The following is a 14144-nucleotide window of genomic DNA, read 5'->3' as shown; positions in this document are numbered from 1 at the left end:
GGCAAAACCCTGAATAAATCACATCACACTTTGGGTGCCAGAATGGCACAAATAACACACGATGGCAATCAGGTCGATGCTGCTACATTATAAAACTATCTGGAGGTTTAAGTTTGACTTTATGAAAGCAAAATTAGTATTTCTTTCCACATGTGTAATTTTCACTGTAAGAAGACATAAGAATATTCACAGTGCTTTACTTGTCCGACCGGTGTTGCAGTGGGTGTGGAATCGAAAGCACGCAAGAGCGTCCCAAGTGGGTTGGCATTCACTGCACACTGTGTGGAGGGCACCGCGGACAGGATTTATTCCTCCACAGGGCAAAAAGACACGTTTTATGTCCAGGATAGCTCCTGTTATTCAGCCCGGGAACTGCTGCACTGCATATGGTGATTTCTATAAGCTGATATAAAAATGGACCTCAATGGCACATCCAGCAAACTTGGTGAGTTGCTCAAAAATCTGTGCATGTGAGCGCACAGATTTAGTCTACTTGCACTAAAAAGCGCACGTTTTTTAATGTGTTTGATTTATCGATTTTGTGCCAGTTAGCGCACTGTTAAGCAAGCTTCACCAAACCCATGTTTATTTTTGATGTTTGAATGAAAGTTGGGTTTGTTTTCTTTTCTCTCCTCAATAAATAACAAAGTCTCCTGTCTAATGTCTAAAATTGAGACAAAAATAACAAATATTAATCAACAGGAGCTTTTAATACTTATACATATATATCATAAAATTAAAAAAAAAAAAAGAGCTAGTGCTTCTAAACAAAAAAACATTGTGGTTTCCTGGTTAGAGAAATGCTTCACAATTTCTCACGTTCCTTGGTTGCTTTCTGTTGGTTTTCTTTCAACGCACATTTGCCATCCAAAACACTGAGGTGGGCTCCTGGTTTTGGCATCGTGACATGTTTCTGTTACCACGACAATGACACGTTTCATCGAGCTGAACGAATAATATTGAAGGTATTGCAGGTGTTACGTTTCATCTAATTTTTCACTTTGCTTTCTAACCACACCCAGAGATCGTTGATCAGGTAGCACAGGTTTTTATCGATGAGCTGCAGTTCTTATACATCCTTTTTTTAAACTAATCCGCTTTTCCCTTAGGATGGCGCTGTTTCACATCTCATTACTAAAATGGTTATTACGTAAAATATTCATAAACGTATAGATATATAACATTGCTTTTATTTGTGTTTGGAAGCAGCTACAGCAGCCCGTGAAGACATGAAAATAGTGACGTGTAAAACGCGTACTGCTTTTTTACATAGAAATTTATTTAAAGGCATATTGTAACCTTTTACCTCTGTACAAGCAACCGCAAAATTCTTCTTTAAGCGCACAAGACCTTTTATTATTGCAGACAAACCTCACTCTGTGAGAGTGATGGCCCACTTAAGTCAGTCAGATGTGTTTCCGACCATTAGAAGTTTTTAAAAAGTTTATCACTAAGATTGCAGGTTAGGTGAGAGCAGACTCACACCCTCATAGCGCTGAACGGTTCCTTCAGAGTGTGCAAACAAGCACAGGTAAGCAAAGTTACTGCGGCTCTAACACAGAAACGGATTATTTTTGGGACCCGCCCCACGAGGGGAGATCTACGTATTGCTTCTCTTCAACGCCGAGCATCGACCCGACCGGCCAGTCTCTTTATCCCACTGGGGTAAACAAGAAAGTTTATCCGAGATGTCTTGTTTTCATAAACGGCCAAAAAGGACAAAATCCGAGGAACAAGCATTTCTGGAACACCTGAAAAAAGTTGCGAAGGAGAACGGAAAACGCCTGGGTGAGTCCTCCAAAGGTGCAAACACGCTTGAGGCGCCTTCGACTGTTTTGCCAACGTTGGCAGGCGCGTGCGCGTAATGTTTGGATAACATGGATTTTGCGAAACTTTATATCTTCAAATAAGAGGAAAAAAAATATCACCAATCACGTGCAGCCTTGGACGATAAATGTTTCTGTCTTGACGTTGAGAATAAACATATGGTTTGTGTTTTGACTCCGTGCACTCTAACGCTTTATGGAGGCTTCCTCGTTGCCTGGAGCGGTAAATTCTTTGACGTTAGGGAAGTTGCAGCGTAAAGGTCTGTGTGATGGAGCTGAAAACGAGGTGACAAATGAGACTACAGACACAGGATGTGCTGAACTTCAATAAGACCTCATGAGCTGAGGGGAAAACCTCTGCGTTGTTCGATTCTCGGGTTTCTGTCTCTTATTGTTTCCTCTTCTAGACAGCATAGTTTCCTGAGTATTAGTCATCTGCACAGAGGAGGGCAGCACAGTATTTATATCTAAATTTCTTAACATTTTATTGTGTCATTTATAACACAGTCGTAATCTAACAACACTGCATTCCTGTTAAGCAATTAAAACCATGTCCTACGCCTGTTTTTGTAGGAAAACAGAATTGTTTGAAATAGTCACATTCCCTACTCAGGTCACATGACATTGTACTGTGTGGGAATGGTTTTCCAATGTGACAAAGACTCACTTTTTGATCGTCAAACTAGTCTTTTTATTTAGGGCAAGGGGGTTGTTTGGCATCCAAACATATGACGTGAACTTGTGCCATCACGCCTCCCTCTCCACAGTTCTTGGAATTTTCTTGTGCTAGCTTGTATAATTGGGTGCACACAGAGCTCTTCCCATCTGAAACTGATTAGTTTGCTTAAAAAAAATGCAAACAGAGAAGTTTGATGCGTAAGGAACATGTCAGCGCCTGCTTTCGTAACATGAAGCTGTTGGATGACGGAAAGTTGGCTGCTCTTCTTCACAGTGAAGTAGACAAGAACAGCCTCTTTTCTCTTACAAGAAAAGAGGCTTGACAAACACGTAGAAGGTGCTCAGAGCAAAGCCTCCAACAGAAAGCCTGACTGGGCAGGGGTGGTGCAGCGCTGGCCAGTCCTCCTCCCTGGCTGCAGAGAGGCCAGAGACTCATAAACAGCCTCTGTGGGCTTGTGGTGTGATCTGGGCGAAAAAGAAATGTCTGTTATGTTGCGATCCTGCCCACGGCCATAAAAACACTCCCTTCTGAGTCGTATTTAATGTGTTATCCTCAAATGCCCTTTGTTTACTTAGAAAGTGTTGCATATTTTCAGTCTCAGTTAGAGAGAATTTTATAATTCATAAAGCTGTGTGAAACAAACACTTTTACACTGATAAACGCCAGCACTGATTAACAAATATGCTTTGAGTCATTCGTTCGGATGATAGCACACACCCTTCCCAGAATGCAACACTCAGCAAATTGCTGCACCTGAATGATAGGCTATTGTCTCTACTTGTCTGAAATGTTGTGACACACTGCACTGTACTACAGTACGACAGGTGTGCTGGGGATAAAAAAGACACAGGACTGCACATAGCTTAGATTTTATTCTAGATATCGATGGTTCCAAAATTCTTTGTTGGTACTCGTGTATGACAGCCATACGGGACCTATAAATTAATTTAAGGTGTAACTAATAATGCTTATCTTCATTTTCTGTCACATATACTGTTAAACTGGTACATCCTCATATTAAACATGGCTAAAATTGCAAGTATTGATAGCATATTGATCAGTTTTATTTATAACATTTATTTACTTCTGCTATTAATGCTCAGTTTATTGCAATATCTAACCAAGTGTTTCCTGGAACTTCATGTATATTTTAAATTACAGAAGGCAGAAACTTGCGTGACTGCTCCTTTTGTCCTCACACCCGCAGGTTTGGAGGGAGATTCAGATCTCAAGTTCTTGTTGTTGGGAGGAAAACTGGTCAAGGTTCGCTCAAAATCCTGGAAGCATGGCCGCTACTTCAAACTGGAGGAAGACTGCCATACCTTTTCGCATGAGTCGAAGAAAGCATTCAAGCAAAACCACACCTGTGAGTGTAACCTCTGTGCTTACTTTATTATATATGTTTGTATATTTACATGCCCAGCGTTCCATCCAGCCAGCCATTGTCTTCCACATATCCCGGACAGGCCTCCAGTCTGTTGCAGGTCCATGTACAAGTTCTGTGTTCCATTTAAATTATTTTAGTCTGATGAGAACATCTACCTTTTTGACCTGCAAACTGCTCTTCTATTATTCTGTCTGCTAAGAGCTCTCCTTTCAGATCTTAACAAAAGAGTATTCCCTTACAGCACACACACACACACAAGCACACCCTCATATGACAATAGTAGTGAATATGTGTGAAAACAGCTCCATGCTGATAGGTACTGTGGTGTGGCGAAAGCCGGACTGGGAAATACTAGTGTGACTCCCAGCTGTATGTTTGTCTGTGTGTGTTAGAGAGAGTATTTCCTTAGGTTTTCGGTTCAGTGAGCCACTGTCTGGCTGTGAATGTACAGCATGTGTGCATCCACTGGGACTCAGGTAGCTCGGGTTTCCGAGCTCACCTCTGCCCTGCACTTGAGCCTTGAACAAACACTGAGAATAATGACTCTAATATTCTCTTTACAAACACGATGTTTTCTAACGTTACCAAGCTTTCTTACAGATGGGCCTACACAGGAATTTCTTTGTTTACGGAAATAAGCTGCTATTTTATTGCTTTCCTGTGGGCTCCAGCTGCATTTACCAGTCAGCTCTAAAGCGCTTTGATTAAAATAGAGGAAATTGTGGGAGGACAGCATGTATTGTTTTTTTTTTTTTACCATATTTTTCACGAGAGCATCTGCTGCTGTGCTTTACTCAAGTCAAATTTGTCAGCTTGAAAAGCTGGCTTAGCCTACTTATGTCACTGACAGCATAGCTTAGTTTGGGCAATTTAACGAGATTTTAATCCATCTATCGATCCATCCACTGATCCACTCAATAACTGATCCATTAATCTATCAATCGATTATTTTGTGCGTATCCTTCTGGGTTCCACCCTGGGTTTTCCTTCCAGTTGGGAAAGCCTGGAAAACCTCCAAAGCAAACTGCCCATGAGACATCCTAATTAGATGCCCAAACTGGTATTTAACGGCTGTACTCAAAGCTCCGGATGTTCAAGGTCCTTACTCTTTCTAATGTGGATTCCAGCCACCCTAAGAAGGAAACTCATTGTATTATGACCTTTTTCTGATAATTACAGGTGAGCACTGGAACATAGAGTGACTGACATTCAAAGTTGTTTTGTTTGTTCGCTCACTGGCATGGCTATCTAACCCTTAACTCAAACTTCCCTTTGAGGAAAAGACTGTTAGAAACAACAGAGTGAACTTTCGTCAGTCCTTCACAAAACTCTCTTTGTGTAAACATTTCATGTGGTATTTGAACAATGTCTGCGTGACACGGATAACACGACTTGGACATTGTGGCAAGTCTCTCCAGATGGGATTCCCTGAAATTGGTCCAAATTCACAACCTCTGTTTTGTTGGAGATAATGTGCATGCACAGATCAACCAAACACTCCCTTTTCTGCTGAGTGCTTTTAAGGTATTTTAGTCATCCAGCAATCAGCTGAGGCAGGGCTTGGAAAACATGGGTGTGTTTCACTCCACTGCCCCCTCAATGTGTTGTTTTTGTTTTTACCTATTTTGAACTTTAGATTCCTTCAAAGTAGAATGATTCATTAGCTTCTCTAACTTTGGGATGCAGGGAGTAGATGTGGAGTGATTGTGCCCCAACCATAATATATGGCCTCATGGCTAAGCCTGGAGTCTTTTGCTGTTTTGTTACAAGGGCCTGTGCTGCTGTGTAGTGCAATGACATCACACGCGGCAGTGCATGCTCTTCCGTACATTAAGGCCAGCTCTATTGCACAACAATAGAGCTGGCCTCCGATGCATTGGCTGCATCAGTGTGCAGTGACCTTTTGTATGTATGTTGTCTTTGTATGGGTGATATAGATAAACATTTTAGTCCGAGACACTTTGATTGTATGGGTGCATGTGTTTGAAAAGAGGTTCAGGAGAGGTCAGATTGTGTAAAAATGTTTTAAAGTGCAGTAAAGTCAAAATCAAATCTGGAGTGGGTTTGTGTTGCAAAAGAATTCAGGTTTACAGGAGATAACAACAAAAATGTTGGAGAACCCATCTGTTAGGCCTAAAAACGACTCATAAACATTAAGACTGTTTGGGTAAAATGGCTCAATCTGGTTTATTATAAACATGATTTAGTAGTACGTCTGACAGCAGGACATTCATGAAGACTTGCTGTTGCAATGTTGTAAATAGTGTATTACAGATTAATCTTCATAAATTAAATTTTTTTCATCCGAGCAAGTATTTAAAGGATTATCTGTAATGAAATCATTGCCCAACTCAACTTGGTTGACCATTTTAGCGTCTTTTACCTAATTTTTTGCTTTTATGGCCTACAGTGTTGAGTCAAGAGCTCTGTTTTCAGCAGGATTCATCTGTTTCCACTGAAAAGCTCTGATAAGCCAACTGTTTACACACTGTCTAGTGCCAAAAAAAAAGATAGTGACTAGCTCGTGAAGATGGTGCAGCATTTAGCTGCTCTCAAGAGTTTGTGAAGGCCATTGGCTAAGGCTTTATAGTGATCAAAAATATAACAAAAATGTTATGCTAGCTTTGATGTCCTGTAAATAGACAATGCTTGCTAAAAAAGCAACGGTAGCACTTTCTTGGTACCACATTATGCATTTTTTACACACATAAAATATCAAAAAGTCAGCCTTTGATTCATAAATGTTGTTGGGGTCCCACCAGCGCATGCAGAAAGTTGCCTGGAAGACGTAAGTTTTGTGCTGCAGATTTGTGAGTGAAGGCAACAGATGTGGTCTGTTGAGACAAAAGCCTTCCTGTAGATAAGATAGAAAAACAGTTTCAGTTGTAACCACTGGGACAAAAAGTCGGCCGCCACAAGATATGGACTTATCTTAGGAAAGACTGTGTGTCAAGGGATAATAATGGCTGAATGCTACCATCCTGATAGCTGTTGTTAATTCCAGAAATAAAAAATGTTACATTTTAGACAACATAGCAGTTAGTAATGAATATATTAAAATAATCACAATTTGCTTTTTATGATATAGATTAGAGGTGCAGATATCAGTACTTGCCATACCTGAATTCTTAAAAATATTTTGCTTTTTCACTTTTCCTCAGTCCACTCCTTGTACACGATGATTGTTTTCAAATAACCTTTCCCAACAAGCTACTAGCTAAAAACCTGGCATGGTGTGCAGTGCGTCCTTAAAAAATTTGAGGAACTGGAGCAGTTCGAGCAGTGACTTTGAGGATCTTGTTAAAATTAATTATGCATGGAGAAAAGTACAGTGAAATTGTAATCCACCGTGCAATACCTAAAAAACTATCTGAAACTATATGAAAAGTGTGCAAAAAGCATGTTATTAAGAAAGAGGAAAAAATTTTGTTTGGAGCTGCATTTCAGCAGGTGGTCATGTCAGATTTTGATCTGCAAAGCATCTGAATGACAATGGCTTCATTTTTTTATCATGGCAGTGATCCCAAACACTTTGCCAATCTATTAAAGCATACCTGGATAGAAAATAACAAACTGGAACACTAACAGTCATGGATTGGCCTCTCCAGAGCAACATTCTCCTCAACATTACTGAAGCAGTGTGGGATCATCTTGATAGAGGCTGTATTGAAGAATACAGATGGGCTTACCAAATATTGACTTTGAGGCTATTAAAACACTAACCTTCAGTGATTTCTTTCTAACAAACACCCCTTCACTCTCCAAACAGTCTCCATTGATGACATTGAATCGGTTCGAAAGGGCCGCCACTCTGAGGGCCTTAAAAAGTACACTGATGCCAGCGTTGAAGACCTCTGCTTCTCCATCATCTTCAAGGGGCGCAAGAAGAATCTCGACCTGATGGCAGAATCTCCGGAAGATGTAAATAAGTGGGTCAGCAGCCTGGAGAAGGTCATCAGCAACATGCACAACCTCAGTAACCAGAAGAAGAGCGAACAGTATCCTTAGCAAACTCCTAAATAGAGAAATGTGTTTGCATGTTTTTGTGCGTAATACATCAAATCCTTACATCTGAATGCCAGCTGGATATTCAGCTGCATACGTAAGGCTGACAAGAATGGCGACAACATGATGACACTAAAGGAGGTGAAACACTTCTTGAGGCAGATCAATGTTGAGGTTGATGATTCTTACGCAGCGGACCTTTTTAAGGTGAGACCTTGTCAGAAAATTACAAAATATATCTTTGAAATTCACTGTTAATCTTTCATAAAATGTTAGATCTGGTTAAATAATTCACTGATTGTGTTGCACAGAAATGTGACACATCCAATTCAGGCACCCTGGAAGGCGAAGAGATCAAGCAATTCTACGACATGCTGACACACCGTGAGGAGATTGATGTCATTTATGGGAAATATGCTCAAACAGAGGGTCAGATGAGCGACAGAGACCTGCTGAACTTTCTGCTGAACGAGCAGCGGGAGCAGGCGACTGCAGAGGACGCCCACAGGTTGATTGAGAAATATGAAGTGGATAAAACAGGTAGACTTACTCTGGACACCAGGGAATGATAAAATTATAGTAACCATATTATTAAAGCTTTAACTCAACTGTGTTATACACAATTTTCCACTCAACACTTTCATCCATTTGTGTCACAGCAAAGCAGAACAATCGCATGACCAAAGATGGCTTCCTGATGTACCTGCAGCAGGACGACGGCTGTATTTTGAACCCAGCCCACAGTTCTGTGTATCAGGACATGAACCAGCCCCTCAACCATTACTACATCTCCTCCTCACACAACACATACCTGATGGCAGACCAACTCAAAGGGCCAAGCAGCACAGAAGCCTACATAAAGTAAATTTTGCAGAATTACTTTTATACCGACAGCATTAAACAAAGGTGAAATAGAAGCATGGAATAAATGTGCTACTTTGGATAGATGTTTTTTATAATATTAATGGTTTATCTTTTAAAAATATGCATCAGCCTCCAGGTAGACTGAACTGAAGTTCTGCCATGCCTGTTTCAGACCACCCTAGTAGTTCCTAGGCCTTTATAAAATACTGTTTTGGGATAAAGGAGTTTTTGGTGGAACAGAAGTCACAGCGCAGGAATCTCTCTATTTTCACAGGCAAAGTTTATGAGTTTCAGGGATGTAAAATCACTAATTGGTCATGAATGTTTTCTTTGCTTGCAGAGCGCTGATGAAGAGTTGCCGATGCGTGGAGCTGGACTGTTGGGACGGGGCTGATGGAGAACCTGTTATTTACCATGGCCATACACTCACATCCAAAGTGCTCTTCAAAGATGTTATCAAAGCCATCAATGACTACGCCTTCAAAGTACGTGAGATATTCACTGACTTTGGATGTTTTACTCTGCCTATGTTGGAGACCGCATTGAATTCCCAGCCCTTTCCTCGCCATAACACATTAGAAACTGGAAAAGGTCTGAAGTTCACCTTCACATTGTTTCCTTTGTTTTCCAGACTTCCCAGTACCCAGTGATTCTGTCTCTGGAGAACCATTGTACAGTTGAGCAACAGAAGCTTATGGCCCGTCATTTGGTCTTCTTCCTGGGTGACGCTCTGGTCAAAAAGCCTCTGGGTGACACCATGCCAACTAACTTCCCATCACCTGAGGTGTGGAACCCATTATCTGTATTCAATGACATACGATATATCATCTTGGGATCCTTACCCTAATAAAATAAATCACCAAAGGAAGACCACACCTTAACATTTTCATTCCTAACACGCTACTTCTGCCAGATTTCTCACTTTGCTGTTTTCCTTAACGTGATCCAAGTTTTGTTTAGGAAACAAAGCTAATGTGATACAAGACATCATCGATCTATAGCCTCAGATAAAGCTTGTCTCACTTTGCACCTACTGAGTAGCTAATGATTTGCTGTAACAGCTGAGTGAGTGTGTTTGAGACAACACCTTGTTTGATAACAGAGACTTCTAGTGAACAGAATTCAGTCTCCAAATACAATACAATACAGTAATAAATGCTAGAAACAGATTTACATGTCATACATGAAATAAGTGTTGATCACCTACAACCCAGCCACAATGCTGATCCCCACTGACTGGGTTCTTATGTGTATAAAGCTCATCTGTCCACAGAAACAAATTTTTTCCATTCCAACCTCTCCACAGGAGAAATGGTGAATATAATCTAGAGAACACCATCCCCACAGTCAAGCACAGAGGTTTATGCTTGGGGCTGTTTTTCTACAGAATGACTTCACTTCATTGAGGGGCCAATGGACAGAGCCATATATCATAAAATCTTGGATGAGAACCTCCTTCCCTGAATATTTATAAAAATATATATATATATATATATATATATATATATATAAATATGGGTCATGGATGGGTCTTCCAGCATGACCCAGCATTCAAATCAGTGACCAAAACCATTATGTCAAGGCAACAAATAAGTGGCTAAAGAATAAGCACATTAGCTCACGGAGAGGCCTACCCAGTCTCCAAACCTCAGTCCTTTAGAAAACCTGTGAAGGGAGCTGAAAGTTTGAGTTGCCAAAAAGCTAAAATTTCAGGTAAGAAAATCCCCAAAAGCGGGCGTAGGGTTTTCAGTGCGAGAAACGTTTTGTCACTCATTGGGCGTGGGAGAAAAGTAAATCCAGATAACCAGAATCAACTTTTTGGGAAGAAAGCTAAAAGATTTAGAGCGTGTTCGTAAGGATGAATGGGCCAAAACCCCTGCTGAGATATGTGCAAACCTGGTGACCAACTACAAGAACCTAAGTACTAAGTCGTATTTTGGTTGAGGATAAAAAGGGATTAAAAACATCCCTCAATGACAGCTAAATCAGTTTCTAACTTCTGCTTATTGTACTTTTTCTGGATTTTTTTAATAACAGTCTGTTCCTTTCCATTAAAAGGAAACTAGCATAAAGATTACAGACTGTTCATTTCCTTGTAAGTACGCAAACTTACAAATTCAGAGGGCGTCTCAAATCATTATTTCCCCCACTTTTATGTGTTACTTTGGGAATCTGCTACAAAATGATTGGAAGATCTTGACAACTGAAAGAGACAAGAAATAGAGAGAGAGAGAGAGGAAATAAAAATATTTTAAATTCAGCTCCCATGAAGTGGATGCCTGTGGCATTTTCAGCCTCAACACAAATTTAAGTTATGCTTTAGTCTATTGGCTGTTTGGAGGGTGACTATCAGGGACGCAGTCTTTGTTGTCACAAAGTTAAATGTGTGCCTTTCTATATTAAGCAAAGCAAAGCAAAGCACAACAAAACATATTTTGTGTCTCTTTGTAGGCACTTAAGGGAAAGTTCCTCATCAAGGGAAAACGACTGAACAAACTGGATTCGATCTTCACCAATAACAACGTGATAGAGGATGGCACCGTGTCTGAGGAGGACGAAGCTGCAGAGTGTAAGGAGAATAGCCAGAAAGAAAAACCAAAGGTGTGCCAAAGGCTCTTTACTCATTTGCAAGAAATTGAAATAACAATTTTCAGTTTCAGATTTCACGTTTGTCTCTCTGTTCTTGTTTCAGAAATCAAATATCAAACTCGACAAAGAGCTCTCAGACATCGTCATCTACTGTAAGAGCGTGCACTTTAACAGCTTTGAACACGCCAAAGAAAACCAGGCCTTCTATGAAATGTCATCCTTCAAGGAGAGTAAAGCATTCAACCTGGCTGAGACCTCAGGTAAACGCACGCTGCATTAACTGTCTTTACTGTCATGCTAGAACTCACAGTTTAAAAAAAACATCTGCTTTAACTTGTTGTTGTAGCTACTGCCTTCATGCACCACAACATGGACAAACTCAGCAGGATCTACCCTGCTGGCTCCAGAACCGACTCCTCCAACTACAATCCGGTGCCCATGTGGAACGTTGGCTGCCAGATAGGTGTGCTCCAATACGCAGCACACAAACTAATGTAAACCAATTAAAACTAATGAAACAGTTTGATGCTTTTTCCTCTTTGGTTTTTAGTGGCATTGAACTTCCAGACTAACTCCAAGGAGATGCACTTAAACCAGGGACGGTTTCTGCTGAACGGCTTCTGCGGCTACATCCTGAAACCTGAATTTCAAAGAAGCCTGTCCTCTCAGTTTAACCCCAACACACTTACCGAAGGGTCGTGGCTGAAAAAGAAGATCTTTCATGTCATGGTGGGAGTTTTTTCCAGAAAGATAAGCCTATATTAGAGGTTAACAGTGTCCTGTGGAATTTCCTTTTAAAAGAAAACAAAGTTCACAAAGTTTACAGTATGTGTAGTGTCAACTTGCTAATGAGCTTTAATCATTTCCCCTAGCTCTGGCCTAGAAGTTTGAATCCTTTTGTCTTTGTTTGCCAGCTTGTAGCTATTTAAAGTAATTTTAACACAATCATTGGCTGAATAGTTACTGACATAACCTATCTTGAAAAGAGGAGCTACTTTTAATGTTTTTTAATCCTCAAGTCCTTTTATTACATTTTGTATTTCTAGTTATGATCTGCACAGTAGCTAGTAGCACTTAAAATAAAGAAAGTGGATTTTTAGCCTTTTTTAACCACTGATTATGCCACCACTTGATAAACAGATTAATCATCATGCTGGTGGTGAAAGCATCAAAGCGTGCTGTGGAAGCTGGACGTCATGCTGTAGATATCTAATCAGATCTGAACGTAGACTGTAGTTGGACTGTCACGTGGACTGTGCATTTTTGTCTCACAATTCAACAGGTGATCTCAGCTCAGCAGTTACCTAAAATCAACAAGGAAAAGCAAAAATCCATCGTAGACCCTCTGGTGAAGGTGGAGATCCATGGTGTCCGGGCAGACAATGCCAGCAAGGAAACACATCACATTGAAAATAATGGTGAGCGTTATATGTGCAAGTATAGCATAAGTGCACTTACTTGTCAAACACTTTTTCAAAGAATTTTAAAAAACACAGATATTCGTCCTTGCAGGATTCAACCCTATGTGGAATAAGAAATTCCAGTTTGACATCAGTGTGCCAGAGCTGGCCTTGGTGCGATTTCTGTTGGAGGACCACGACACAGCATCGCAGAACGATTTTATCGGGCAGTACTGTCTGCCACTCACCAGCGTACAGAACGGTAAGAAAGCTCACAGATTTGATGAAGCTAACACGATAAAGCAACGCGACACCAACTCAGAGTTAGCAACGATCTAATTTTCGAAGAGGCCGACGACTGAAATGGTCTGTGCGGTAATTAAAATATCAAAGTGTTAAGACAGCATCCTCTCTTTTCAGTGCTCGCTCACAGCTTTGACTTTCTTTGTGCACTATTATCACATTATTATCTTCTTTAATTCCACTTTAAACATACTTTTTCTCCCTTATTTAATTCTTCTGTGTGGACCGCAACAACACGGAAATTAAACAGATACAAATTCATGCAAATCATAGCTCAAGTAATTGTTTTGCATCTTTTTTTTTGTGCTACGCTTTATGAAACAGCTTCTCATTTTGCCGACAAAGCTCATGCTCACTTCCTGTTTTCCAGGATATCGCCATGTCCCGGTGCTCAACAAGAGAGGGGACAACATTTCTTCTGCCAGTCTGTTTGTGCACCTCATGCTCCTGGATGCCCCGTAGGCCCGTTTGCAAAAAGAAAACCAAACCAACTTCACGTCTTTTGTAAACTTTAATGGAATTTAAAGCCCAGATTTTAAAGCTAAATAACTTGTTTTTTTACATACCACAGCTGCTGACTCACAAGTGTCTGAGATTTTTAGGTCATTGTATAATTTTAGCTTTTTAAAAGCCGGTTTGGTGGAGAGCCTTTAAAGTGACAAAGAAAGAATGAAGTGAATGAGAGGAAAAGTAGCCAACTATATTCACCACTCTCTGGAGAAGTTTAATAATTAATGTGCATTATTATGTGAGTTTTGTGTGAATTCCACCTGAAATATACTAGATTCTCAGCAGCTTTACGGGATAGTCTTATGAGACTTCATTTAACCTTTGTCCGTCTTGATGCCATAAGAGTGATAATGACAATGTTGATAGCAAGTGACATAGTATGTCTGTGTGCTTCTGTCCTTTCATTATGAATGCATTATGAATGCTCCCAGCATTGTATATAGAAGATTTTCAAGATGGTGCCTGAACCAAGTTCTAATATTTTGTGTCATGGTTTATTTGTGTCTTCCATTGCTCTACAGCATTTTTACAGTTCACACATTTTTGCACTAGCTCTTGAATTAAACCACTCCCCGAATCCC

At 40.3% G+C, this 14144-nt stretch overlaps 1 protein-coding gene across 2 annotated transcripts; it reads left to right on the top strand.

Moving 5' to 3' along the window:
* The first annotated feature begins 284 nt into the window (after window positions 1-284).
* Window positions 285-14140, top strand: plcd1a (phospholipase C, delta 1a). Of its 2 annotated transcripts, none has more exons than XM_035909632.2 (15): window positions 285-445; window positions 3713-3871; window positions 7662-7890; window positions 7975-8104; window positions 8209-8437; window positions 8557-8758; window positions 9102-9246; window positions 9393-9545; window positions 11213-11362; window positions 11454-11610; window positions 11697-11813; window positions 11901-12079; window positions 12633-12768; window positions 12863-13012; window positions 13424-14140. In XM_035909632.2, exons 1-15 carry the CDS (start codon window positions 415-417, stop codon window positions 13513-13515), a joined length of 2259 nt encoding a protein of 752 aa, XP_035765525.2. In that variant the 5' UTR covers window positions 285-414; the 3' UTR covers window positions 13516-14140. The 2 variants fall into 2 exon arrangements, with proteins under 2 accessions (XP_035765525.2, XP_006795187.2); XM_006795124.3 differs by lacking the exon at window positions 285-445 and adding an exon at window positions 1551-1788.
* Window positions 14141-14144: the final 4 nt, after the last annotated feature.

Source organism: Neolamprologus brichardi, chromosome 9 (assembly GCF_056152115.1).
Source record: "Neolamprologus brichardi isolate AB-2024 chromosome 9, ASM5615211v1, whole genome shotgun sequence".
In the NCBI taxonomy this organism is placed as follows: Eukaryota; Metazoa; Chordata; class Actinopteri; order Cichliformes; family Cichlidae; genus Neolamprologus; species Neolamprologus brichardi.
Note: the sequence above shows the minus strand (reverse complement) of the source record. Positions and strands in the feature narration are given on the sequence as shown.